Here is a 26607-nt window from a genome sequence, read left to right as displayed (position 1 = left end):
TTCCTCACATCCCCCCGGCAAACCTCCTGCCTCTCATCTTGAACGTGTGTCCCCTGCCGACTTCAACTAAGGGGAATAGGTGAGAGGCAAGGAGTATTCCAGAGTTTAGGGTACAGGCATAACCACCAATAAGAGCGATTAAGATTGGGAACGCTCAGGGGGCCAAATTTAGATGTCTTGGATGGTTGTGGGGCTGAAGGTTTAAGATACAAACAAGGTGCCTTACTCTATTTATATTATAGACTGCTGCTGCAAGAGTATGTTAGCTGTTCTTTTGGCCGAGAGTGACTATCTGTGCCTTTTTCATTTTCCCAGACTGCAGTGCTTAGGAACCGAAGGGTTAACTTTACTACCTAACGGCGTGTGTGACTGTCAGCTGACTCGGAGAGAAAGGGAGAGTCAGACATTGATCTCCGTTCAGCTGGTGTGTTGCTGGGACTTCCTCCTTGAAAATAAAGGGAAGGTAGGTGCAGGGAGGGCAACGTGTTGTTGGGGGAATTGGCTAGTGAATGTTTCACCCTGTCGTCGCTAGATGCGGGACTCCCAGCACTGGGGAAATGCCGCAAGCTCTGCAGGGGTGGCTGGCGTTGTCATTGTAAGGTGTTTGGGAATCCGCCCAAATGCGGCTCTGCAGGGCCCGGCTGTTGTTTCAATGTGTTAACATTTTTATACCCTTTTCATTTTTGCCCGAGTTTTTGAGCTTTGACTGCAACCCTGTCTCTCCCACCTTCACCTTGGGGCTGAAGTCCACGAGTTGAAACATTTTGTGATGGTGAATCCGCAGCGAGAAACTGACTCTGTTACTGTAACCATTTAATAATGATACACTCACACTTCCGGTCGGTTTGTTGAACCATCTGGTAGCTCTGGCCCCATTGAATAGCAACTCCTACCTCCTGAATCAGAACCTTTAAGGATATGGGACAAGTGCTGGATTAGTATTGAATTGAATTGACTTATTATTCATTACAGGGGTGGCATAGTGGTTAGCACTGCTGCCTCACAGCACCAGGGTCCCAGGTTTCAATTCTGGCCTCAGGTTGTTGTCTACGTGGAGTTTGCACGTTCTCCCTGTGTCTGCATGGGTTTCCTCTGGGTGCTCCTATTTCCTCCCACAGTCCAAAAATGTGCAGGTTAGTTTGATTGGCCATGTTAAGTTGACATTAGTGTCAGGGGATTAGCAGAATAAATGTGTGGGGTTGTGGGAATAGGGCCTCGGGATTGTGGTTGGTGGGCTGAATGGCCTCCTTCTGTACTGTAGGGATTCTATGTACTGGGATACGGTGTATTGTTTCTTGCGAGCTGTTACATGGGGGAGAAGGAAAGGATAGGGTGCAGAGTATACTGTTGCAGTTATTGATAGGGTGAAGAGAAAAATCTGCTTAATGTGGATTGGTGGTAGTTATTGCCAGTGCGGACTCAATAGGCTGAATGGCCTTTTCTGCGCAGTACAACTCTTAAAGGTGGGATTTTTCTGGCTGTGCTCATCCCAAAGTTGGAAAATCCTGCCTGCGGTCAATGACCTTTACATGATCTGTGTCCCACCCACTACAATTCCCTCGCTGTATCTATGACTGCAGAAATTTCAGCACAAAACCTAGGCTGATACTCCCAGTGCCACACCGAGAGAGTGCTGCACTGTCTGAGGTGCTTGGCTTTCACAGGCAATGTTAAACCGAGGCCTTGTCTATCTTCCTAGTCGTATGTAAAAGATCCCTTGGCCATTGTGGGAAGAACAGCGAGAGAGTTTGTCCGGTTCCCAACCAGTATGAATCGCATTGCTGTTTGAAAACAGAATACTGGTGCTGTAAATCTGAAATAAAAACAGGAAATGCTGAAAGTGTTCAGCGGGTCTGAGTGCCTGTGGGGAGAAAAACAGACTTAACATCACAAGTCGATGACCTGTTTGTTTGGAGGCAGTTGTTGTCTGCAAATTGGCTGATGTGTTTCCTGATATTACGCAAGTGACTGTATTTCACAAGGTCATTGGGTTGCAAAATGCTTTTGGGCACCCTGAGGTTGAGTGGTGCTACAGAAATGCAAATTCATAAGAACATAAGAACATAAGAAATAGGAGCAGGAGTAGGCCATCTAGCCCTTCGAGCCTGCCCCGCCATTCAATAAGATCATGGCTGATCTGTCACTGCTCAGTTCCACTTTCCCGCTTTCTCCCCATAACCCTTAATCCTCTCTCTTATCAAAAACCCATCAACCCGCGTCTTAAAAATATTTAGCGAGGCAGCCTCCACCACTTCAATGGGCAGAGAATTCCAGAGATTCACCACCCTTTGAGTGAAGAAGTTCCTCCTCAACTCCGTTCTAAACCGCCCCCCTTTTATCTTGAGGCTGTGCCCCCTAGTCCTACTGTCTTTTTTGAGCGGGAAGAGTCTCTCCACCTCTATCCTATCCATCCCATTCATCATCTTATACGTCTCAATGAGATCTCCCCTCATTCTTCTAAACTCTAACGAGTACAAGCCCAGTTTATTCAGCCTCTCCTCATAGCTCAACCCCCTCAACTCCGGTATCAGCCTAGTAAACCTCCTCTGCACTCCCTCCAAGGCCAAAATATCTTTGCGCAGGTGCGGCGCCCAAAACTGCACACAGTACTCCAGCTGCGGCCTCACCAATGCCCTATACAGCTGCAGCAAGACCTCCCTACTTTTATATTCAATCCCCCTCGCTATGAAGGCCAGCATCCCATTCGCCTTCCTGACCACCTGCTGCACCTGCAAGCTGGGTTTTTGCGACTCATGCACAAGGACCCCGAGGTCCCTCTGCACCGTCGCCTGCTGCAGTTTTTCGCCCCGTAAGTAATACAGTGATCTAAGCCAAGAATTCAACTGGTGTCCCAGGCTCTGTGAGGCATCAGTGCTAACCATTGTGCCATCGTGCGTCCCTCAGCTTAAAATGGGTGGGTGTCTGTCCAGGTCCGAAGAACTAGTTTGTTTGTGGACACTGCCAAAAGGGATTGACTGGCTTCATTTATTTTTCTTAAAGGGATCCATTTGCAAATACTGGTGTGTTTTGCAATAATGTCATTACCTTTGTATATGCTGTGGGTTCACAGAGTTTCACATGTGTTTATCATCTCGTTATCCACCCCACCAAATAGTCATTCTTCATACATGGGCCTTAATAAAAGTAAAAAAGTTTATCTATTAGTCTACATTAACACTGCAATGAAGTTACTGTGAAATTCCCCTGGTCACCACACTCCAGCATCTGTTCGGGTCAATGCACCTAACCAGCACATCTTTTAAAATGTGGGAGGAAACCCACCCAGTCTCTGGATGCACATTCAAACTCCATACAGACAGTGACCCAAAGCCAGGAATTGAACCCAGGTCCCTGATGCTGTAACACAGCAATGTTAACCACTGTGCCACACTGCTGTCCTGATGGTATGACTGCTGAATCATGGTATGAGTCAGCAGGCTGTCCAATTTACAAATGTTCCTGTCTCTGTACACATTTTCATGGGAGTTGATGAATAAGAATCAGGAGCAAGAAGGTGACTCCATTTTATTCTCTCATCCTTAAGTCATAGAATCGCTATGGTGCAGAGGAGGCCATTCAGCCCATCGAGTTTGCACGAACCACTTTTTATCTTATGTAGGCCATAACCCGCATATTTACCTGGCTGATCCCCCTAACTTGCACATCATTGGACTGTGGGAGGAAACCGGAGCACCCGGAGGAAACCCACCCAGACGCGGGGAGAATGTGCAGTCTCCACACAGACAGTGACCCCTGGCTGGAATTGAACCTGGGTCTCTGGTGTTGTGAGGCAGCAGTGCTAACCGCGGTGCCCACAAGTCTGGGGCATTGAGGCCAATTGTAATTATTCCGGATAACCTTGCCTGACTCAGCTGTACCAGACATCAAATCAGAGAGCTTCTGAACTGAATATCTCGACACTGCCACCGTATTAACCAACAAAACCAAAATACAGCAGATGCTGGAAATCTGAAATGAGAACAGAAAAGGCAGATAAACACAGCAGGTCTGCAACATCAGAGTTAATGTTTCGGGTCTGACAGTATCTATGGAGAATCTTTGCCTCTGAAGACAGGAATAAATGGTGAATTTATTTTAATATTCATTCTTGGTATCTGGTTGAAGGTACTGGCCATCTCTAATTGCCCTTGAGAAGGTGGTGGTGAGCTGCCTTCTTGACCCTCTGTACACTGCATATTATAGTTTTACTCACAGTACTGTTAATGAGGGAGTTCCAGGATTTTGACCTAGTGAGGATGAAAGAACAATGATATACAGGTGGCACAGTGGTTAGCACTGCTGTCTCACAGCGCCAGGGACCCGGGTTCAATTCCAGCCTCACTGTCTATGTGGAGTTAGCATGTTCTCCCTGTGTCTGGAGATAGGGTTTCCTTTGAGTGCTCCAATTTTCTCCCACAATCCAAAGATGTATAGGTTAGGTGCATTGACCGGGCTAAATTGCCCGTTAGTGTCAGGGGAATTAGCTGGGTAATTATGTAGAGTTACGGGAATGGGCCTGGGTGGGATTGTGGTTGGTGCAGACTCAGTGGGCCAAATGCCTTCCTTCTGTACTGTAGGGATTCTATGATATGTTTCCAAGTTGGTTTGGAGGAGTGGGCAGTTGTTTGAGCCTTTGTGTTCTCTAAGTTGTGCCGTAGTTTGTAAAGCTGACTTCAGTGAGATGCTTCTCCCTCCCACAGGATGGCTGCCAGCACTGTCTGTGCTCCCTCGTCCTGCGACTGCTTCGTTGCTCTCCCACCTGCCACCAAGAGGAAAGAGGTGATTTTTGGGAAGAACTCGGACAGACCGCGGGATGAGGTTCAGGAGGTGGTTTACTTTCCTGTGGCTGTGCATGAACCAGGCTCCAAGGTGGAGGTAAGAGGCTGACCATCACACCTGAATGTCCACCTTGACAGGAGGAGTAGAAAGCAGGACTTTACACCAATGCGGAGACTGCATTAGAAGGATTTGTAAATGTCCTTGTAAATATCAAAACATTGGCATACAGTTACAGCGAGTCACGAGGAAGGCAAATGGAATGTTGGGGTTTACTGTGATGGGAATGGAATATAATTGTAGGGAAGTTACTGCAATTGTACAGGGCATTGGTAAGACTTTGGAGTATTATACAGTTCCAGTCTGTTTTACTTGACAAAGAATGTACTTGTATTGAAAGCAGCTCAGAAAAGGCTTACCAGGCCAATTGGGTGGCACGGTGGTTCACACTGCTGCTTCACAGTGCCAGGGACTTTGATTTATTATTGTCATATGTATTAGTAAACAGTGAAAAGTATTGTTTCTTGCTCGCTATACAGACAAAGCATACCGTTCATAGAGAAGGAAAGGAGAGAGTGCAGAATATCGTTTTGTAGTCATAGCTAAGGTGTAGAGACAGATCAGTTTCAAAGACCCAGGTTCAATTCCCAACTTGGGTCGTTATCTGTGCAAAGTCTGCTCTGGATGCCCCAGGTTTCAGCACAGTCCTAAAGACGAGCTGGCCGTGGCCATGCTAAATTCTCCCTCGGTGTACCCAAATGGGTGCTGGAATGTGGCGACCAGGGGATTTTCACAGTAACTTCATTGTAGTGTTAATGCAAGCCTCCTTGTGACCCTAGTAAATAAACTTTAGACTATTGGTCAGATTCTAGATTTACCAGGGAATTAGAGAACTGAAACTGCAGTTCATAAGGTCACAAGGAAAAGGAGCAGGAGTAGATTGTTCAGCCCCTCGAGCCTGCTCCGCCATTCAATAAGATCATGGTTGATTGGATTGTGTCCTTAACACCTCTTTCTTGCCTGACCCATAACCTTCACCACCCTTGTCAATCAAGAATCTTTCTATCTCAACCTTGAATACATTCGAAGACCCAGGCTCCTCTACTCACTGTGGAAAAGAATTCCAAAAGCTAATCCTCCAAGAAATTCCTCTTCATATGTGTCTATAGTAAGAAGTCTCACAACACTAGGTTACAGTCCAAAAGGTTTATTTGGAATCACGAGCTTTCAGAGCACTGCCCCTTCAAAGGAGTGGTGAACTGCAAGTTTCAGCCCTCCAGTTCCCTGGTAGATCTGGAATCTGACTGATAATTTAAAGTTTATTTATTAGCATCACAAGGAGGCTTATATTAACACTTCAGTGAAGTTGCTGTGAAAATCCCCTAGTTGCCACATTCCGGCACCTGTTCAGGTACACCGAGGGAGAATTTAGTACGGCCAATGCACCTAACCAATACATCTTTCGGATTGTGGGAGGAAACCGGAGCACCCAGAGGAAACCCAAGCAGACGTGGGGAGAAGTTTCAGACCCCACACAGACAGTGACCCAACCCAGGTCCCTGGCACTGTGAGGCAGCAGTGCTAACCATTATGCTACCAAGCTGCGCCACTGATTCTGAATAAGGAATAGAAAATATTGGAAACACTTGGGTCATTCAGCATCAATGGAGACAAAAAGATTGGGTTAGTGTTTCAGGTGGTGAAGGAGACTAAACTAAAGCAGAAATAACAATAGGTTTTTGCAACCTTACCGGTGCCAGTTTCCAAAGTTGCAGGAGTGCAGAGTGAGAGTTGGAGAGTTTTGTCCAAATCTATTATCTGGAATCACGATTAGCTTGAAAGCCTTGAATAAAGACACTTGGGTGGAAACTGTGTAATTGGGTAGAGTATGCATGAGATGAGGATTTGCTCTTTCTACCATAATCTATGTGATATATATAGTTAAAATAAGTTTGAGAGAAATGTACTTTGGAACGATGTACATCTGAATGCAAGCAAATGACCTTAAAGTAGAATTGTTGAGTCTGTTGGATTTTCCATATTGCTAAAAATGATTATATTAATTTCAAAATGTTATGCCACCATCTGGTACCTAGTTACTTAGAGTCTCTCCCAACATTTGCTGATAGAGAATGATCTGATTAAACCCTAGAAGGTGGCATTTGCGATATTGCTGCATGAGTGTTGCTGAAAAAAGAGACAGGCTGTTGAAGTTTTTGTCTTGCACTCATCAGGACAGAAGTGCAAGATTACCAACTCTCAAAAGGGAACAACAATTTATACAGCATGAGAAGAGGATGCTGACTGGTTGGCAAGTGGACTCTGGTAGAAGCGTTGCTGTGGAAAATACATGCCCAGGCATTGTGCCGCCTTAAAATTAAAGAAAAGCCATAGGGAACAATGGCTTTTTAGTTAATTCCCCATGGCAACACCTTGATCAATCAAACTTACTGGCCAACCAATCAGCACCCTTTCCTCAAGCAGTGTAAATTATTCTTTCCTTGGAAATTAATATTCTCGTCTCTGTCCTATTTTGACAGGTTTTCTTTTTGTCCATCAGTCATAAAGTTATATTGCAATCTTTCAATTCTGTTATACTGGAGCTTATGTGTTATAGATATTTAGGGTTCTTTTGTGAATATTTTCTTGTGAATATCTTTCATTGAGATAAAAATTATTACTGGTAGAACAAAGACAGGTTTTCCAATTTCAGACACCAAGTCTCAGCCTTAAGTACTTTCAGTCTTGGGCTTATTCTGGCCTCAAGTTAAATTCACAATGGAATGTATTGTGTCCTTGTCCTTTACACCGCCCAGTTTATAGGATAGTTTAGTGTTAAGATCTGCACTTCAAAATTTGCTGCCAGCTACCTCTGCTGAAAATAATAATCAAAAATCAATGGATTTTCTCATCTGTGCTTCCCCCATTATTGCAAAGTAACTTAAACTGGAAGTCCACATTAAAACCCAGGTTCAAATTTCCTGCAGAAAAAGTCCACTTATCCATGGAACGGTAGAACTATGAGTGCTTTCTTTACCAATGCAACTGAGTTACGTGAGGGACTTCTTTTCATGATTGTTGTGGTATAGATACATTCCTTCTTAAACGATATGATACAACAGTGATGCATGCTTACAATTTATCTCAGTGCAGCAGATAAACAAGTAGCCATGGTACTTCTTTATTGCATTCCCTACTAAATAAGGGTGTGATGGCCCAGTGGTATTATTGCTAGTCTACTAATCTAGAAACTCAGCTAATGTCCTGGGGAACCTGGGTTCAAATCCTGGTATGGCAGATGGTGGAATTTGAATTCAATAAAAAATAACTGGAATTAAGAATCCACTGATGACAATAAAACCATTTTTGATTGTTGGAAAACCTATCTGGATCACTAATGTCCTTTAGGGAAGGAAATCTGCCGCCCTTACCCGATCTGGCCTTCATGTGACTCCAAGAGCCCCAGCAACGTGGTTGACTCTCAACTGCCTTGGGTAACTAGAGATGGGCAATAAATACTGACCCAGCCAGCGATGCCCATGTCCCCCAAATGAATAAAACAAAAGAAGAGGAATAGGCCATTTATCCATCAAGTATGCTCTGCCATTCAGTTAGGTCATTGGCTGATCTCATATTGATTCCGTTCTTTTATTTAAAAAATGTATTAATTAAATTTTCAATGAATCCTCAACCCCTACTCTTTGTGTGAAGAAACGCTTCCTGACATTGCTGTGCCCTCTTGTTCTGGATTGCTCCACATATGCAATTAAAATCCTTTAGTCATTATGATTACCACAATTTGAGAACTCCTTTAATCATTTTTACAATACCAGGGACCTGGGTTCAATTTGCAGCTTGGGTCACTGTCTGTGTGGAGTCTGCAAATTCTCCGTGTCTTCTCCGGTTTCCTCCCACAGTCCAAATGACATGCTGGTTAGGTACATTGCCCGTGTTAAATTCTCCCTCAGCGTACCCGAACAAGCGCCAGAGTGTGGCACCTAGGGGATTTTCACAGTAACTTTGTCGCAGTGTTAACGCAAGTCTACTAATAAATAAACATTAATCTAGAAACTCAGCTGATGTTCTTGGATCTGGATTCGAATCCTGCCCTGGCAGATGGTGCAATTTGAATTCAGTAAAAAATATTGTCAATTGTCAGAAAAACTCATTTGGTTCACTGATGTCCTTTTGGGAAGGAAATCTGTCATCTTTACCTGATCTAGCCAAAATGTGACTCCAGAGCCACAGCAATGTGGTTGACTCTCAACTGCCCTCGGGCAACTAGGGATGAGCAATAAATACTGGCCAGCCAGTAACACCCACATTCCATGAATGAATGAAAAAGAAGTTGACAGGATGAGGCACTGCACTGCATCTCAGGCTTGATCTGGTGCCTAATCTTGGCCAGTAGGCTGAGATGGCTTTGGAAGATCAGCTGGCCTGATTATTAACTCTACTCTAGCCTGGACGAACCACCGGCTTGATCATGGCTTCGCATCTTCCAGGTAAGTATGACTCCTTGATCTTCTTCAAAGTACCATGATGCACTGTTGGGTTAGTGGGTTGACTTCATAGAATCCCTACAGTGCAGTAGGAGGCCATTCAGCCCATCGAGTCTGCACTGACCACAATCCTACCCAAGCCCTACCCTGATAATCCCATGCCTTTAAACCATTAGTCCCCCTGACACTAAGGGGCAGTTTAGTATAGCCAATTCACCTAACACGCATGTCATTGGACTATGGGAGGAAGCCGGAACACCCGGAGGGGAAACACGCAGACATAGGGAGCCAAAAGAGAAAATGCTGGAAAATCTCAGCAGGTCTGTAAGGAGAGAAAGGAGCTGACGTTTTGAGTCCAGATGACCCTTTGTTGAAGCTAAAAGGCATAGAAAGTGTTTTTTTTCATCCTGACATGGAAAGAATGTGCAGATTCCACACAGGCAGTGACCCAGACAGGATTCAAACCCTGGACCCTGGCACTGAGACAGCAGTGCTAACCACCGTGCCATCATGCTGCTTATTGCTTAATTGCTTATTGCAATTCAAATCAGTACATGCCTCTTGAGTGCCTGTTTTGGGAGAACTGTCTACATTTGTTGTAAATTGTATTTCTTTTTTTTAATTAAACAGTGCACCTACATTGAAATTGAGCAGATTGAGAAGACAAACGCAGTGATTCTCAGCCGGCCAGCCTGGTTATGGGGAGCAGAAATGGGAGCCAACAGTCACGGTGTCTGCATCGGCAACGAGGCTGTGTGGACCAAGGAGCCCATTGTTGAGAAGGAAGCATTGCTCGGAATGGACCTTGTCAGGTAGAACCTTCTTCCTATTTTGTACTGCTTGGTGCTTGAGCTTTAATTGTAATTAAGTGCACATCTATTGTATCAAAATATGTTCAAAGCCAATGGAATAAACTGTATATTAGTGTCAAAGTTAATTTGTGTGAACTTCAGGAGCTTGGCATGATGGATTCAAATTTGGGAACCACTTTTGAACTCGATTGTAATTCACCCAATGACAAATTTCCTCCCACCTAACAGTGGGAGGTCCCATTTCCGGATGGCTGGCACCATTTTGGATTGATATTTATCCATCCTTTCTTACTGGAAACAACATATGCTTAGAAATAACTGGGGATTTAATTTTGGCGGTGAGATAGGTGCAGGCGGTTTTGGCAAGCCAATATTGCCCATTCTCTGTTGGGCTGATTTATTATTATTAACGTTACAATGAAAAGTATTGTTTCTTGAGCGCTATACAGACAAAGCATACCATTCGTAGAGAAGGAAAGAAGACAGTGCAGAATGTAGTGTCACAGTCATAGCTAGGGTGTAGAGAAAGATCAGTGTAATGTGAGGTAGCTCCGTTTGAGAGTCTGTTGGCAGCAGGGAAGAAGCTGTTCTTGACTCAGTTGGTAAGTGACCTCAGACTTTTTGTATCTTTTTCCCAATAAAAGAAGATGGAAAAGAGAATGTCTTGGGTGCATGGAGGTCCTTAATTATGCTGGATGCTTTTCCAAGGCAGCAGGAAGTGTAGACAGTGTCAATGGATGGGAGGTTGGCTTGCATAATGGACTGAGCTTCATTCACAACCCTTTGTATCTTTTTTTGTAGTCTACTTATGACACTAATAAGTAAACTTTAGTAAGGTGGTAAATAACCTGGGGCACAGGGTAGACAGCTTCTTTTATGACCTCACTCCTTGAAAGGTGGAAACCCTCTTGCATTTTAAAACGTATTTGGATATTGCTGTAACGTGCAGGGCCATGGAGCAAGAACTGGAAAGTTTGAGTAGGCTGGATAACTTGTGAATTATGGGTTACTGTCCAGCATCGTACACTAAGTATTGTGTAATGTGAAAATCCTGCTTGCTACTTTACTGTGACATCAAACTATTTGAAGTAAATGAATTAACAGCTTTATTAAAATCGTAAGAAGTCTCTCAGTACCAGGTTAAAGTTCAACAGGTTGTTTTGGAATCATGAGCTTTTGGAGCGCTGCTCTTTCATCAGGCGAGTGAAGGAACAGCGCTCTGAAAGCTCGTGATTCCATATAAATCTGTTGGACTTTAACTTGCTGTTGTGAGACTTCTTACTGTGCCCACCCCAGTCCAACTCCGGCATCTCCACATCATGTATTAAAATTAACAGAGGAATGCACTTTGTTCCTCTCACACAACGTTAGGATGTTCCAAAGAACAAGAAATTACAGGAACAGGCCCTCCGGCCCTCCAAGCCTGCATCGACCAAGCTGCCTGTCTGAACTAAAAGCCCCTACCCTTCCTGGAAAAGAACAAATCAGTCCTCGTCTTTATAAGAACTTAACTAAGTATTCATCAATATTGCCAGCAATAATTTCTGTAGTCCTTTATTGTAAGGGACATCAACTTGGGCATCTAAGTCTATTGAACTGTGTGTGAATACATCAAAATAACATAAGGCAGATCAAAATACATCACTGGACTGTTTATAGGTGGCGTTAAAAAGAACCTGATGCACTGCACTTCTTTGTATTTTTTTACTCCAAGGATGTTTGTCAAACACTTTCTCATGCTATTAATGTGCAGGGTGTGGATTGCAGCCTCTTCCTATTGTGTGTACATTATCTTATTTCATATTCCTTCCTCAGGCTTGGACTGGAGAGAGGTTCCACTGCCAAGGAGGCTCTTGATGTTATTGTCTCCCTTTTGGAGCAACACGGTCAGGGTGGGAACTGCAAGGAAGATCCGGAAGCATTCAGCTACCATAACACGTTTCTGATTGTGGACAGAAAAGAGGCTTGGGTCCTGGAGACGTCTGGGAAATACTGGGCCGCTCAGCAAATCACAGGTTGACAGTGGGAAAAGAGTTAAAAGCGTGTTGCATGTAGTCTGTGTTTTCTCAGCATTTTATCATTTACACAGAAATACAACATTTGTATCAGTGATTCTTGTGTACCTAACTGTAGTGAGATCATCCACTTCAATTACCATTCATGTTGTGCCTGCTACCAGTGACATTAAGCAACCATGTGATATGTTGGCAGTTGTGCTCATTCTAAACTTCCATCGCCTGAAATTTGCACAGTGTCTGAGAGAGCAACAGAAAGGGTGGCACAGTGGTTAACACTGCTGCTCACAGTCCCAGGGACCTGGGTTCAATTCCAGCTCCGAGGGACTGTGTGGAATTTGTACGTTCTCCCTGTGTCTGCGTGGGTTTCCTCCCACAGTCGAAAGATATGTGGGTTAGGTTGATTGGCCATGCTAAATTGCCCTTTAGTGTCTCGGATGTGTAGATTAGAGGGACTAGCAGGGTAAATAGGTGGAATTGTGGAGATAGGTCTTGGGGTTGGATTCTCATTAGTGCAGACTTGATGGCCAAATGACCTCCTTCTGCACAGCAGTGTTTATATGTTTCTAAGAAAACGTGTGAGGCTATGGGGTATAGGGCCTGGATGGGATTGTTGTTGGTGCAGGCTTAATGGGCTGAACGGCCTCCTGCTACACTGTTGGGATTTTGTGAATGACAGTAGAGGTGCAGTTTAGCTTGCGACCTGGATTTCTCAGGGTGTGTCTCCTTATCAAAATGCCCAATAAATTGCCTGATAGATGAGGAGAAGCCCCTTCTCCATGTTGATTGTATTAGCATAATGCCTTGCTTTTATTAATTAAATCGAGCTGGTTCAATGAAGGAGTTGTTAAGGACTTTGTGTAGCAGTATATCGTCGCAAATCATTAACCTGGTCTTTGCTGAGTTAGTGGAGCTCAGTTAAAGGGACAGTGAAGTTGGTTTAAATTCCCCATGTGTTAGAGAGGAAGAAAATTGAACAGAGATCAAACCCATAGGAAACTGAGGAGGTCTTTTAACTCTTGAGGCTGCACCACCATTCAGTGAGCCATGGTTGATCTTCAGTCTAACTCCATGTTATCTGCCTTTGTCCCATATCTCTTTATACCCTTGGCTAATGAACATCTACCAGTCTACTGACTGTCAATTGCCATTTGCAGAAGAGCGTTCCAAAATTTCTACTACCTTTTGTGTGTAGAGGTTTTTCTTAATTTCACTTGTGATAGATCTATTTCTTATTCTCAGATGATGCCTCCAAATTGCTAACTCAGAATGTGGACATGGGTATGGACAAAACGGGGCCAGCTGTGATGTTTGGAATGAATGAATAGTTCACTCAGTGTCTAAGGTCATAGGTGAAGGGGTAGCCACTTGAATGATCAGCCAGAGGACAGTTGGTGCCCGTAGAAATGTACCCCAGAATGACTGTATGGAGAATTGGAGGGAAAAAGTAAAATGAATTGTGTACGAGTGATTGAAAAGCCATGCACTGTCCTTATGCTCCATGTCCTTTACTTAACAGAAGGTGCAAAAAATATTTCCAATCAGCTGACCATCACCACGGAGATCAGCGCCGAGCACCCTGACCTCCGGAACTATGCCCAGAGTCAGGGCTGGTGGAGCGGTGATGGTGAATTCAACTTCTCCCAGATTTTCTCCCCCACAAACCCACCGGTGAGAATGGAGGCTGCAAAGGTTCGTTACTGCGGGGGCAAGGAGCTGCTTCGTAAGCAAGAAGGTGAGTGAAGTTCAGGAATCCAGTTGGAAAGTGTGAGAGTCTGCACTTGTTTGAAGACAGGTTTTCATTCTGATTGTGATAATCGCCATTGTAAATCCAGCACCTAGAGTGGGGTACAAATGAATGAGGTATCTGAAAATGAAGAACCTCAGTCAACAAATGCCAAAGCCCTGAGGAAAGTAGGGAAGGAAATTAACCATGGAAAGAAAGTGGGGAGAATAACTTCTTCCAAACATTGTTTCAATCTTAATTTGCAGTGTGTTCATAGAAAATAATATATTGGCTGTACAAACAAGACCATGAGGCTAGACTGAACCAAATCCGAGAATTCCCTTACAATTAGAAATGGAAGGGTTTAAACAAAAACAGTGATTTTCCATAACTCATTCTTCCTTGTCTAGTGGGCATTGGCTGAACTTTTGCAGCAAATCGCTGCTGCATATTTTCTGATTTCCCGTAACACAAGAATTGTTGGACAACAACAAAAAAAATCCATTCAGTTCACTTAATACCCTGGAGACTCAGTTTTTAAGATTTGATTTCTGTGGGTATAGGTGTTGTTAGCAAACCAGTACTTTTTGCCCAACTTTCGTGTCCTTGAGAGGGTCTTGGTGAGTAATCCTAATCATAGGATAGGATCATAGGATCCCTACAGTGCAGAAGGAGGCCATTGGGCCCATCAAGTCTGCACCAACCACAATCCCACCCAGGGCCTATTCCTATCTTCTGGAAGCACTGCAGTTCTTGTGTTGAAGGGAATTCTATGGTGTCTTTGGGAGAGAATTCCAAGATTTTTGACCATGTAAAGTTGACGGAACGATGATGTATTTCCAAGTCTGGATGGTGTGTACAGGGAGACTTGGTGATGCTAGCATTCCCATGTCCTTGCTGCTCTTGTCCTACTGAGCTGGTTGAGGTTAGAGGTTTGGGAGGTGCTTTGGAAGAATTCTTGGCAAGTTCCTGCAGAGCATTTTGTAGATAAGTCACACTGTGCTGGAAACCATTGTGCAATGATAATAGCGCCATTAACTAATTGTGGCAATCAACCTCAATCAGTGAACGTATAACAGACCCAGAAATGACAGAAGGAAGATTCTGTGATCAGGAAGTGTTTGAGAAATATTGATGATTTTTAAAAAAAACTTTCATTGCATCACAGCAGGGAGCATCCAAGCTGGAACAATCATGGACATCCTACGTGATAAGGAAAGTGGAATCTGCATGGACTCTGGGGCCTTCTGTACCACAGGCAGTATGGTGTCCATCCTACCTCAGGATGACAGTTTACCCTGCGTGCATTTCTTTACAGCTACTCCTGACCCTTCGAGGTCAGTTATCCAAAGTTGGTAAACACTCTCCGACAGTTTTTCTTTATCAGTATATTGTGCTCGAGGGGGGATATTTTCTAAAGTCGGTGACTCATCACCAACATATTAAAGTGTAGCTCCAAAGGGTTCTGTTAGAGGGATAATCAGCTATGTATTCGTTATCTGACCAGTTTGTTACTCTCCAGTGTTATGCCTCACGCCATCATTATCTTGAAATGATAATCAAATAAAATTTTTAGTAAATTGTATGGACTGGAATGTATCACTAAATGTATTTCCCAGTTTGCTTAGCATATATGTAGCCCAATCCATCATGCAAACCAGCCTTCTATCCATTGATTCTGTCTACACTTCCTGCTGCCTTGGCAAAGCAGCCAGCATAATTAAGGACCCCACCCAACCCGATCATTCTCTCTTCCATCTTCTTCCGTAGACTTATCGTGCATTAAGTTGCTCTTTCTCTACACCCCAGCTATGACTGTAACACTACATTCTGTGCACTCATTTCCTTCTCTATGGATGGAATGCGTTGTCTTATAGCGCACAAGAAACAATAATTTTCACTATGTTAATACATGTGACAATAATAAATCAAATCAAGTATTGACTTGATTGAATGAGCAGGAGGAAGAGAAATAATTTTAAAATGTTTTGTAAAACAACATTAGATGGAGTGAGTAGCAGAGAAAATAGGACGAGTAATGCATGGACTCTGCTCTTTTGTGCATCTGTTTTAAAATATATATATATATATATTTCTTTTATTAATAGATCCGTCTTCAAACCCTTCATCTTTATCAATGATGTAATGCCAGTTCCTATGGTGATTTCTCCGAGTTACGGTGAGGATGATCCAGTCAAGAAACAGCCTCGGTTCCAGTGCAAAAAGGACCGCCAACATGAATTATATAAGGCACATCAACAGGCCAGAGCTACAATGGAGAGTGGACAGGTACTCATGACACTTCTTTTGGTGATACATAACTCCTCAGAGGTGATGTTGACTGGACTATTGATATCTACTTCACAAGGTTCTAGTCAGTCATCCGACTAAAGATAATCTGCCCAAATAAATGCCAACATTGCAGCTAGTCAATCAATCTGATATTGAACTATTGATTTGATTTATTATTGTCACATGCATTAATATGGAGTGAAAAGTAAAGTTTCTTGCATCTGTGCAAAGCATACCATTCATAGAGAAGGAAAGGAGAGAGTGCAGAATGTAGTATTGTAGTCATAGGTAGGGGTTTAAAGCTTATTTATTTATTAGTCACAAATAGACTTACATTCACAGTGTAAAGAAGTTACTGTGAAAACCCCCTAGTCACCATACTCAGGCGCCTGTTCGGGTACACTGAGGTAGAATTTAGCATGGCCAATGCACCTAACCCGCACATCTTTGGACTGTGGGAGGAAACCAGAGCACCTGGAGGAAACCCACGCAGACACTGGGAGAATCTGCAAACTCCACACAGAGACAGTGACCCAAGCTGGGAATCGAGCCTGGGTCCCTCGTGCTGTGAAGCAGCAGTGCTAACCACTAGATGTAGAGAAAGATCAATTTAGTGATCACCAAATCTGTAAGAGATTGAATTGGAGCATTGTTAGAGAGTTTAAAATGGTTAGAGTGAAGTTTTAGGAGCATAGAAAGGTAGAATTAGAAGGTATGCCGGGCACAACTTGCAAGAAGTTGCCTTGCTCCGGCCCATCCTGGAGCCTTAAAGGGGGTGTGGATGGAGATGGGGGGAGGGGGGGTGGAAATGGGAAGAGGAGTCATCCTCCATTCAAGAATCATAGAGTCCCTGCAGTGCAGAAGGAAGCCATTTGGCCCATTGAGTCTGCACCGATAACAATTCCACTCAAGTTCTATCCCTGTAACCCCATCTATTTACCTTGCTCATCCTGCTGACGCAAAGGGGCAATTTAACATGGCCAATTAACCTAACCAAGTCATAATTTCTTTGAAAACTTCTGCAATTTCAAGTTGCTTTTTACTCTGTGCTCAAATAATCCAGTGTTGTATTTTTTGCATCCCTAAACTTATACAACAGCATTTCAAATGTTCCACTTGTTTACATAGGAAAAAAATTCCAAGGCTTTGTTCTCTCGTGGGATTTTTCGTTGTGAGAAGTATGTGGGTTGTAATTATTGCTACATGTCATTGACGTCAGAGCCGCAGTTCGTTCTCAGATTTGCCACTAAATCAATATCTGTTACATCCACTTCAGGATTGTCCTGGACTGGCAGGAATTAAACATTAATCTCCTTGATGTTGTTGTGGGTAAGCTGATAGAAGAATCATAGGGGTATTATTGGAGATTGAGTAAGTGCAATTTCACTGAGTGAAGCACTTGGAGATGGGGTGGGGGGGTAGGGGGGACATAAGCAGAATCCTCCAAGAATGCATTCAGCATAAGTTGGCAACTCTCAATCCACTTCTGATCTTTCTAGTGCTTCCTTCTCCATATTTTATCAATATTATCAATTTTATTAAGTTTTTAGTTTTTGCTAAGCTACGCATTCTCCAACATAGAATCCCTACAGTGCTGAAGGAGGCCATTCGGCCCATTAAACCTGCACCGACAATGATCCCACCCAGGCCCTATCCCTGTAACCCATATATTTACCCTGCTAATCCCCCTGACACTAATGGACAATTTATCATGGCCAATTGCACACCTAACTTGCACATCATTGGGTTGAGAGGGGAACCCGGATCACTCAGAGGAAATCCACTCAGACATGGGGAGAATGTGCCAACTCCACAGTGACAGTGATCCAAGCCAGGAATCAAACTGGCAAAGGTGCAGGGATGCAATCAGGTTTCATTGTGCGCAGCATGTGCCATCAACAAGATGCCCTGCAACAACTTGCCAAGACTCCTTCGATAGCACCTTCCAAACCCTCAGACCTGTACCACTTAGAAGGACAATGGCAGCATGGGAGGCTGAATGGCCTCCTTCAGCACTGTAGGGATTCTGTGTTGGAGTATGCATAGCTTGGCAAAAACTAAACTTAATCAAATTGATAATATATAGAGGAGGAAGCACAAGAAAGATCAGAAGTGGATTGAGAGTTGCCAACTCATGCTGAATGCATTCTTGGAGGATTCTGCTTATGTCTCCCCCATCTCCAAATGCTTCACCCAGTGAAACTGCACTTAGTCAATCTCCAATAATACCCCTATGATTCTGTGGCACATGGGAACACTCCTGCGAGTTCAAAATCCTGGAACTCCTGATCTGATTCCCTTTTAGTGGTATCACCTAAGCCAAGCTTCCCTTTGTTTATTCTCAGCTGTACTCTGGGCCCTGGCTCTTCACTTTAGTTTTTCTTTTGTGGCACATAGACATTGCTGGCCGGCCAGCATTTATTGCCCATCCCTAGTTGCCTGAGGGCAGTTGATGGTCAACCACATTGCTATGGCTCTGGAGTCACACGTAGGCCAGACCAAGTAAAGATGGCAGATTTCCTTCCCTAAAGAGCATTAGTGAAGCAGATGGGTTTTTCCGACCGTGCTTTCATCATAATCAGTAGACTGTTCATTCCAGATATTCTTTTAAATTGAATTCAAATTCCAGCACATGCCGTGGGTGGGATTAGAACCTGGGTCCCCAGAGCATTAGCTGAATTTCTGGATTAATAGTCTAGTGATAATAGCATTTGGCCATTGCCTCCCAGTAAATAGTTTCTCCAGAGTAAATAAACTAGTTGGGTTATCTCGATGATGTTTAGGGTGATGGGGAGAAATGACATTGAAATGAGAACGTTACAAGAGTATTTGCATAGATCCTGCTAACGTATGTCATTATAACACATGCTTGTTCCCTTTTAGGAGCAGGGTGTAAAGTTGCACCACACTATGCAGAACCTCGAGAGACAGGGACTGAAAGCTATCGAGGATTTGTTGACTAGTGGAGGGACCTTTGACCCAGAAGAAATGGCAGATCTGTTCTTTGACTGTGTTGACACGGAGATTAAATTTTACAAATAAACCTTCAAATACAACACTTTGACAACTCCCCTTCAGGTACTTTTCTTTTTTTTACACTTGATCTACAATGTATATTTCAAGTTCTGCTCGGGGACTATCCTAGCAATTTAGAAATGTGTGCTGTAGTTGGGTGGCGGAGTCTATATTTGTCCTGTACACATGTACAGTAGAGAACGTGGTGGGGTAAGGGGAAATTAGTTAAGAGTAACCAATTCTAATCACTATGTAGTAAGCTCTGTCAATAGCGTGCATGTGTAAAAATCTAGGAGTTTCCTTGGGAGTATCCTGAAAGTTAAATCTACAAATACACTCATTTTGCTGATATTCATTTAGAACAAAGAACAGTACAGCGCAGGACCAGTCCTTTCAGCCCACCAAGCCAATGCCAGCACATGACACCCTTCTATACTAAAGATCTGTAGTGCAGAAGAGGCACTTTGCCCATTGAGTCTGCACCGACTCACCGAAATAGCATATTGTAGAATTGTGCCCTGGTAACACGTCTCTCTCCAGGCAGAACAGGTCAAGCTAAAGGAAGGCTCCCTGTGCCTGGTAGAAACATATATTTCCCATAAGAAAATGGGTAGTACAGTGGTTAGCGCTGTTGCCTCAGCGCCAGGGACCCAGTTTCAATTCCTGCCTCGGGTCACCGTCAGTGTGAAATTTGCACGTTCTTCCCGTGTCTGCCTGGATTTCCTCCAATTTCCTCCTACAGTCCAAATATGTGCCGGTTAGGTGGATTGGCCATGATAAATTTCCCTGTAGTATCAGGAGGAATGACAGGGTAAATACATGAGGTGAAAGGGATAGGGTCTGGGTGGGATTATGGCCGGTGCAGACTTAATGGGCCAAATGGCCTCCTGTACTGTAGGAATTCTACGAACCACAATGGAAAAGGAGATGAACTAGGGGGGACAAAATGTATCATAAATCGCTGAGTGCAATTTGAAAGTTGCATGAGAAATGATACAAAATAACTTGTATTTGTTCAAGAAATTGAATGAAAAATTGGTTGACCTCATCCAGTCAGCTTCAATATGTATCTTCTTCACTCTGTATAGACTTGCCGATAGAAGTTGATCTACTGCTGGACCATTGACCCAAAGACCACAAAGTAAATGGATATCTTCCTTGAAGCCGTTAACCTTGACACATGCGCGCGCACGCGCACACACACTACCCGCAACCTCTGTGATTAAAAGCTCTCTTGTCTGCCCACTGGATTTGCTGTTACATTGATTGTTAACCGACAGATAAATTGTCTTTTTATTGCTGCTGGTCTTATGAGACTGACAGTGAGCTGATTGGTGTCAAGCACACATCGAGATGTACTGCCATCTTAAAAAGACCGGTACCCCTTTGTAGTGTTTGGCACTGAGCTATCACCGTTAAAGTTAGTTAATTAATATGTCTCATGAAAAAGTTAGATTATTGTAGGGAGTAATTAGCTGAAGCCAGATTTAGGTTTGTGATTACAAATACACTGGTCGCTATTTCAAACACAAATACAAGGCAATGTCCTGGAGTCAGGACACATTCAGGTAAACTAGGAACAACCCAGTGATAAAACTCTGTCTTGGCGACTGTGAATTTTGTGCTGCAACAAACGCACTTGAGGCTTTTCTCGTTAAAAGTTAACGGAGCCGTGATTACTGTTGAATAACGTGACTCATCCATTCCTTTGCTTTTTGACTTTTCAGCTGGCGTTTAAATCTTCCCAGCTATTTCTTAAGAATGTCTTCTTTCTTCCTGGATGTTTGTCCGAAAGAAAAGTAGGTTTACCTGCACAAAGCAAAAGCTGTACAGTTTTTTTTTTAAGAGGAAGATGTCAGATTTGATCATACCCTATGCTGAGTTCTTTTTCTTTTAAAACAGTTGATAGAAGTGTTATAGTTATCTCTAGTGTCCTGTGATAGGAAGACCATGACTCCTGTTCCTAAGCATTATTGAATGAAAGTACATTTTGTGTGTGGACTTAACTCCTGCTCAAATTTGCCCACAGATTGAATAGTTTACTGCCATTTATTGTGTAATCTCATGCATGAAGACTCTCCAGTTGGGTGAAGCATAGGGTGGCATCTGGTGCCTGTGGGATTGTAGCTGGCAAGAATTAGGACAGCGGGGGGAGAAAGATATTGGAAAGAAAGGATTGTCTTCTGATCAAAATGCTGTCCATCTGTTCTTAACTAAAAGATCCTTTTTAAATAGTATCCTTCTGCTGTTGCAGAGACCCATTGAGACTCCACCTGCATGGTCAAACCACTTACTTGTATGACCCTTGTGTATGTGGGAAACAGCTGTTAACTTGAAGACTGTGTTAGGTGCAGAGCTACTTCTGAGCTGTTGCTTCTTAAATTAGAAGCTGGAAATTCTGCAAATATTCAGCAGGTCCACGCCTTCTATAACCTCTCTTTCACTCTCTCCACAGATGCTGCCAGACTTGCTGAGTGTTTCCAGCACTTCCTGCTCTTATTTCAGATTTCCAGCATCTGCTGTGTTTTGTTTTTAGCTGAAAAGGAAAGCGGTGTACTGTTGTAGCTTTTCTTCTTGCATTCATCAGGACAGATACAAGAATGCCAAATTTCAAAGGGACGAACAATTTGTACTGGGGGTGCTGCTTGGTTGGCAAGTTGGTTTTGATTGATAGGATGTTGACTGGTAACATCCTATTCTCATGCAGGATAACTTATTGTGCCCTTTGAAATTTACCATTCTTGCATCTGTCCTCATGACTGCAAGCCAAAAAGTTTCAAATGTAGGTCTCCTTATTCAGCAATATTTGAGTTCTGTACTGCTTGTTTTAATTTTGTTTCTGTACCAGCTGCTTCTTGCTTTGTTAGAGTTCTTTTCTTAAAAAAAAGAGCTAGTAACTTGCAAAGATTTTCCCATTTTGTTTTGATGGGGAATGCCTTTCTGAAATCCTCTTGCTACTGTACCAATGAAGCAAAGGCTGGAATTCTCCAGCTGTTCCCACCCCACCTCTGCTGCCAGAGAGGATGGAGAATTTCGTGCTCCACCATTCACTTCAGTGGGACCAGAGGGTCCCGCCGACATGAATGATCGGAGTTCTCTGACCAGTGTGTCATCTCTCTCTGAGTAGTCCTGAGACAGGGACAAAACCCCAAAGCCACTGGGAGAAGTGGCGGGGCGGGGGGGGGGGTGAAATTTATGGGGAAGGAAAGCAGTATCGAAATGATTCCAAAACTTTGTCAAGTTTGAGACGTATCTAAACATCTTTGCAAAATGGTGATGGAATTTATCTTTGGAACAAAAGAAAAACCTTGCCGACAGTTGGAGGCTGGTGCTACACTTTTAACTAGACCGCTGTACTCCTTTCAATATATTCCTTTTGAACACTCGCTGTTGGGACTGAGCTGACATCAGCTAAGGGAAAATTGTACGGTATACCCAATCTAAAGGGATCCTGGGCCTTAAGAGATCCATTTACATTTCAGAATTAATTAAAGGGGTGAGTGTAATCTACTAAATTGCCATATAATCCTGAATGTTGAAAACGTACACTTACTGGCGTCTCCCTGTCTCTCGGTTCTGGGGGTGGATTGAAATTTCCCTTTTAACCAAGAGCAGGAGACGGCCTGTGTTTTCCCTTATAATTAATGGCCTCGCCAACCAACTCATTCTCAAACCATCACATGTTTGGAAGCATTGCATTCATGCGACTCCATTGCTGTGAGTTTTTTTTTTAGTTACAAAAGCAACAGTTTCAATTTTTATCAATTTTTTTTTTAAGAAGCGAGTTTCTGTCTCCGGTATTAATCTTCCTGAGGGGAACAGACGTTATGGGTGGGATTTTCCAGCCGCACTCGCCCCAAGACCGGAAAATCCCTGCCCGAGGTCACTGGACCTTTCCACGGTCCGCTCCCCAGCCAGCTACGATTCCCGTGGCGGGCGGGAAGGGAAAATTCTGCCCCTTAGTGGTGAATTCCTCCTTTTCAAATGTATCGTTAATATGGAGTAACATCACTCCCTCCCCCGCTTCCACCCCCACAATCACCTGTTGCCTCTCTATCCCCTCACCCCCAACCCCCCGATAATAAAATACCCTTAACAGTGGAGGTTTTGTCAGAGACTCTGGATCTTTAAGTGGACTGGCTGAAAATTTCTAAAACATAATTTCGAAAATGTAATCTGTATCCAACACCCCTCTTTTTTCTCTCCGCAGCATCCCCCCCCCCCCCCCCCCCCCCGTCCTCCCCAGACCACTGCCACCTCAAAATAGAAAACATATGCAATACTTCAATTTCTTTTTTTTGCGGAATTATAATTTGCAACAAAAACAACTCGAGTTTCTTTGAACTTCTGTCTCTCTTTGCCTAGTCTCATTTTGGACTAGGAATCCCACTCTAAACGAGCTTAATTTCTCCAGCTCGTGACTTTTCCGTGCGTTGGTTCACGTGTTTACCTCCAATTCCAATCTGAATGAGTTGGACCCAGAATGTACCTGTGGCGTCTAACTGAGCGAAGTTCGGGCAGGAATGGAAACATAGACTTGCACGAACAGTAGCGAACGGAAGATAGCTAAACCCACAAACAAAAAGTCACTCCCAAACTTGTGTTTGACCGGTGGTTTGGCGCAAGAGTTAACATTCCAAAGCAAAGAAAGACGAGAAGATATTGGTGAATGTCCAGAAGCCAACCACGGGATTCAGCATTATGTGAGCAATGCTGATCCCCTTCTTTGCAGACCATAATGTGAATTAAAAGGAAGAAAAATAGATGTTAGTTTAACACTGCCAAAAGAGATGTTGGCGGATCTTGTGTTGTGCAATAAATACTGTGTAAAAGAGAAAGCAGTGTTAGAGAAATGTTCAGAGAACAGCAGGGCAAAGTTACTCTGCTGTAGCCTGTGCAATGTTTCTGTATTATTTATGATGCTGTTAACTAATAAATTACAGAACTGTCTCTACAAGTGGGTTTTTTTTGTGTACATGGCAGTTTAAAGAGTGGTGGAATGCTTGTCATTGTAAATCAAAAGCACTTGTGTTAGTTCACTTTTCACCCTCCAGAATAAAACAGACTTGATTTTAATTTCATTGTCCAGTGTGGCGCTTATCCACACAGACTCGAGAAGCTCCTGGTCTGTATTGAGTTGGCTGATCTGAGTCAAGAGGCGGTGATAAAGTCACTAAAGAACAAGCTTTGAGGCCTTCCTGGTTAGGAAGAATAAAAAAGGCTTACAGTATGGAAACAGGCCATACTATACGTAGGCCATCTCCCATTCTTCATCAACCCCGACTGCACATTCTGCTATTCCATTTTTATGTGTCCTTTAGGGAAGAAAATCTGCCGACTTCACTCAGTCTGGTCTACATGTGACTCCAGATCCACAAAAATGTGGTTGACTCTTAAATGCCCTCTGAAATGGGCTAGCAAACCGTTCAGTTCAGGGGCAACTAGGGATGGGCAATAAATGCTGACCCAGCCAATGAAGCCAACATCCCATGTATGAATTTAAACAAAATCTAACCTTCCTTGGATAATATCAATACTATTCACCTCAGCAACTCCATAGGTAGCAAGTTCCACATCCTAATCATCCAGTTGGTAAAGTTTCTCCTGTATTTATTAGTGACTAAAAAAGTTTCTCCTGTATTTATAAGAGACTAATTTCTATTGATGACAACTAGTTCTGGTCTACACCCCACCATAAAGTAGAAACCTCAATCCTATCAGACTGCTCATAACCGTAAAGATCAACCATCAAAAATGCTTTTCACTTTTTTTCTCTCCTAACATATAAATTAGCAGGAGCAGGTCAATTAGTCCCTTGAGCGCAGTGGTTAGCACTGCTGCCTCACAGTGCCAGGGACCCGGGATCAATTCTGGCCTTGGATGACTGTGTAGAGTTTGCATGTTCTCCCCATGTCTATGTGGGTTTTCTCCCACATTCCAAAGATGTATGAATTAGATTGATTGGCCATGATAAATTGACCCTAGTGTCAGGAGATTAGCAGGTGAAAAGGTGGGGTTACGGGAACAGGGCCTAGGTGGGATTGCAGTCAATACAGACTTGATGGCCCGAAAAACCTCCTTTGCACTATAGGGATTCTATGATCATGGTTGACCTGACTGTTGTCTCAATTTCACATTTCCACCCCCCACCCCCCCCAGTGGACTGCCGCTTCCATCTAATTCTGCCTTAAAAATATTCAAAGATTTTTCTTCCACCACCTTCTGGGAAAATGAGTTCCAAAGATTCTTGAGGCACTGAGAGAAAATGTTTCTCCTCATCTCAGCTTTAAACAATGACCCTTAGTTCCAGATTCGCCCACAAATGGAAACATCCTTTCCACATCCATCCTGTCACCCCTAGCCCACTGGATCTTGTATGTTTCAGTCAAGTCACCTCTTATTCTTTTAAACTCCAGTGGATACAAGCCTTGTCTGTCCAATGTAAGACAACATGTCCAGTAGTCTAATAAACCTTCAAAGGTTGTAAATCTTTGTAAAGTTCTATCCTGGAGGCTATGGTTGCTCTATTATATCCAAGACTGCAATCCTTATATTTTTGAGTACAAGGAATCAAGGGATTGCAGATGTGGGAAAGAAGATTGGTTGAAGATCAGTCATGATCTTACTGAATGGCAGACAAGGCTCCGGGGTCCGAATTATCTATTTTTTCTCATGAGTCTGTCAGTATCTTGCTTTGTCCTTTTCTAGCCTATCTCCTGAAAGCTCTCAAGATCAATCACAGGTGGGAAACTCTGGCTGTGGGCAGGAACTTACCACTATGACAATATTGTTTCAGAAGCTCCATGCCAGGTCAACAAACAAGGGTGTTAACAAAGGGCATCACGCATCATTGGCAAGGGACAATTTCATATGTGGCACTGAGTAGGGAATGGCTGTTCCCCTTGGTTGAGGAGTCAATCACGAGGTGGCATATTGTTACAGTAAGGGGCAGGAGATTCAGAGGGGATTCGTGAAAATATCTTTTGTTCTCAGAGTGGTGGGAATCTGGAATGCGCTGCTTGGAAAAATAGTGGAGGCTGGAAACCTTATAAAGTATTTGGATGAGTACTTGAAATATCATAACGTTCAAAGATATGGAACAAGTGCAGGAAAATGGAATTAGTATGACTTTAGTGGCAGTTATTGACAGTGGCAGTTATTGATGGGCAGAAGGGCCTTTACTGTGCTGTATGACTCTATAATCTGTTGCAATAGACCTTGTCTTTCTAGAATTGGCTTGTCCAAACATCAAAATAATGTGGCAGATAGACCATTGAAGTTCCGAGGTTGCATTTGCATCACTCCTTGCAGATGGAATCAATCAGCCTGCCTTGGTTTCTCTCCTGGTCCTTCACTCTCTTTTCCACCTTCACTCTTTCTAAATTTTCTCTACTGTATAAAGTAATCCAGATGGGCTCTGCTGGCCCTTTCCTCAAAGTCAAATTCTTTCTCTCCCACACCCCACTAAA

At 43.4% G+C, this 26607-nt stretch overlaps 1 protein-coding gene across 1 annotated transcript; it reads left to right on the top strand.

Moving 5' to 3' along the window:
• Positions 1 to 360: 360 nt before the first annotated feature.
• On the top strand, positions 361 to 22319 carry LOC145359111 (secernin-2-like). Its single transcript, XM_080213506.1, has 9 exons — positions 361 to 463; positions 4701 to 4875; positions 9909 to 10090; positions 11906 to 12105; positions 13625 to 13840; positions 15000 to 15168; positions 15940 to 16120; positions 19007 to 19201; positions 20227 to 22319. Exons 2-8 carry the CDS (start codon positions 4702 to 4704, stop codon positions 19163 to 19165), a joined length of 1281 nt encoding a protein of 426 aa, XP_080069632.1. The 5' UTR covers positions 361 to 463; position 4701; the 3' UTR covers positions 19166 to 19201; positions 20227 to 22319.
• Positions 22320 to 26607: the final 4288 nt, after the last annotated feature.

This window comes from Carcharhinus amblyrhynchos, chromosome 27 (genome assembly GCF_965287045.1).
Source record: "Carcharhinus amblyrhynchos chromosome 27, sCarAmb.v2.hapA, whole genome shotgun sequence".
NCBI lineage: Eukaryota > Metazoa > Chordata > Chondrichthyes > Carcharhiniformes > Carcharhinidae > Carcharhinus > Carcharhinus amblyrhynchos.
Note: the sequence above shows the minus strand (reverse complement) of the source record. Positions and strands in the feature narration are given on the sequence as shown.

Bases quoted from the DNA above. Each gene is read 5' to 3' on its own strand.
- LOC145359111 (XM_080213506.1), top strand. From the start codon at position 4,702: ATGGCTGCCAGCACTGTCTGTGCTCCCTCGTCCTGCGACTGCTTCGTT. The intron at 13,841-14,999 runs GTGAGTGAAGTT...ATTGCATCACAG, and splicing joins GCTGCTTCGTAAGCAAGAAG to CAGGGAGCATCCAAGCTGGA. The intron at 16,121-19,006 runs GTACTCATGACA...GTTCCCTTTTAG, and splicing joins CTACAATGGAGAGTGGACAG to GAGCAGGGTGTAAAGTTGCA.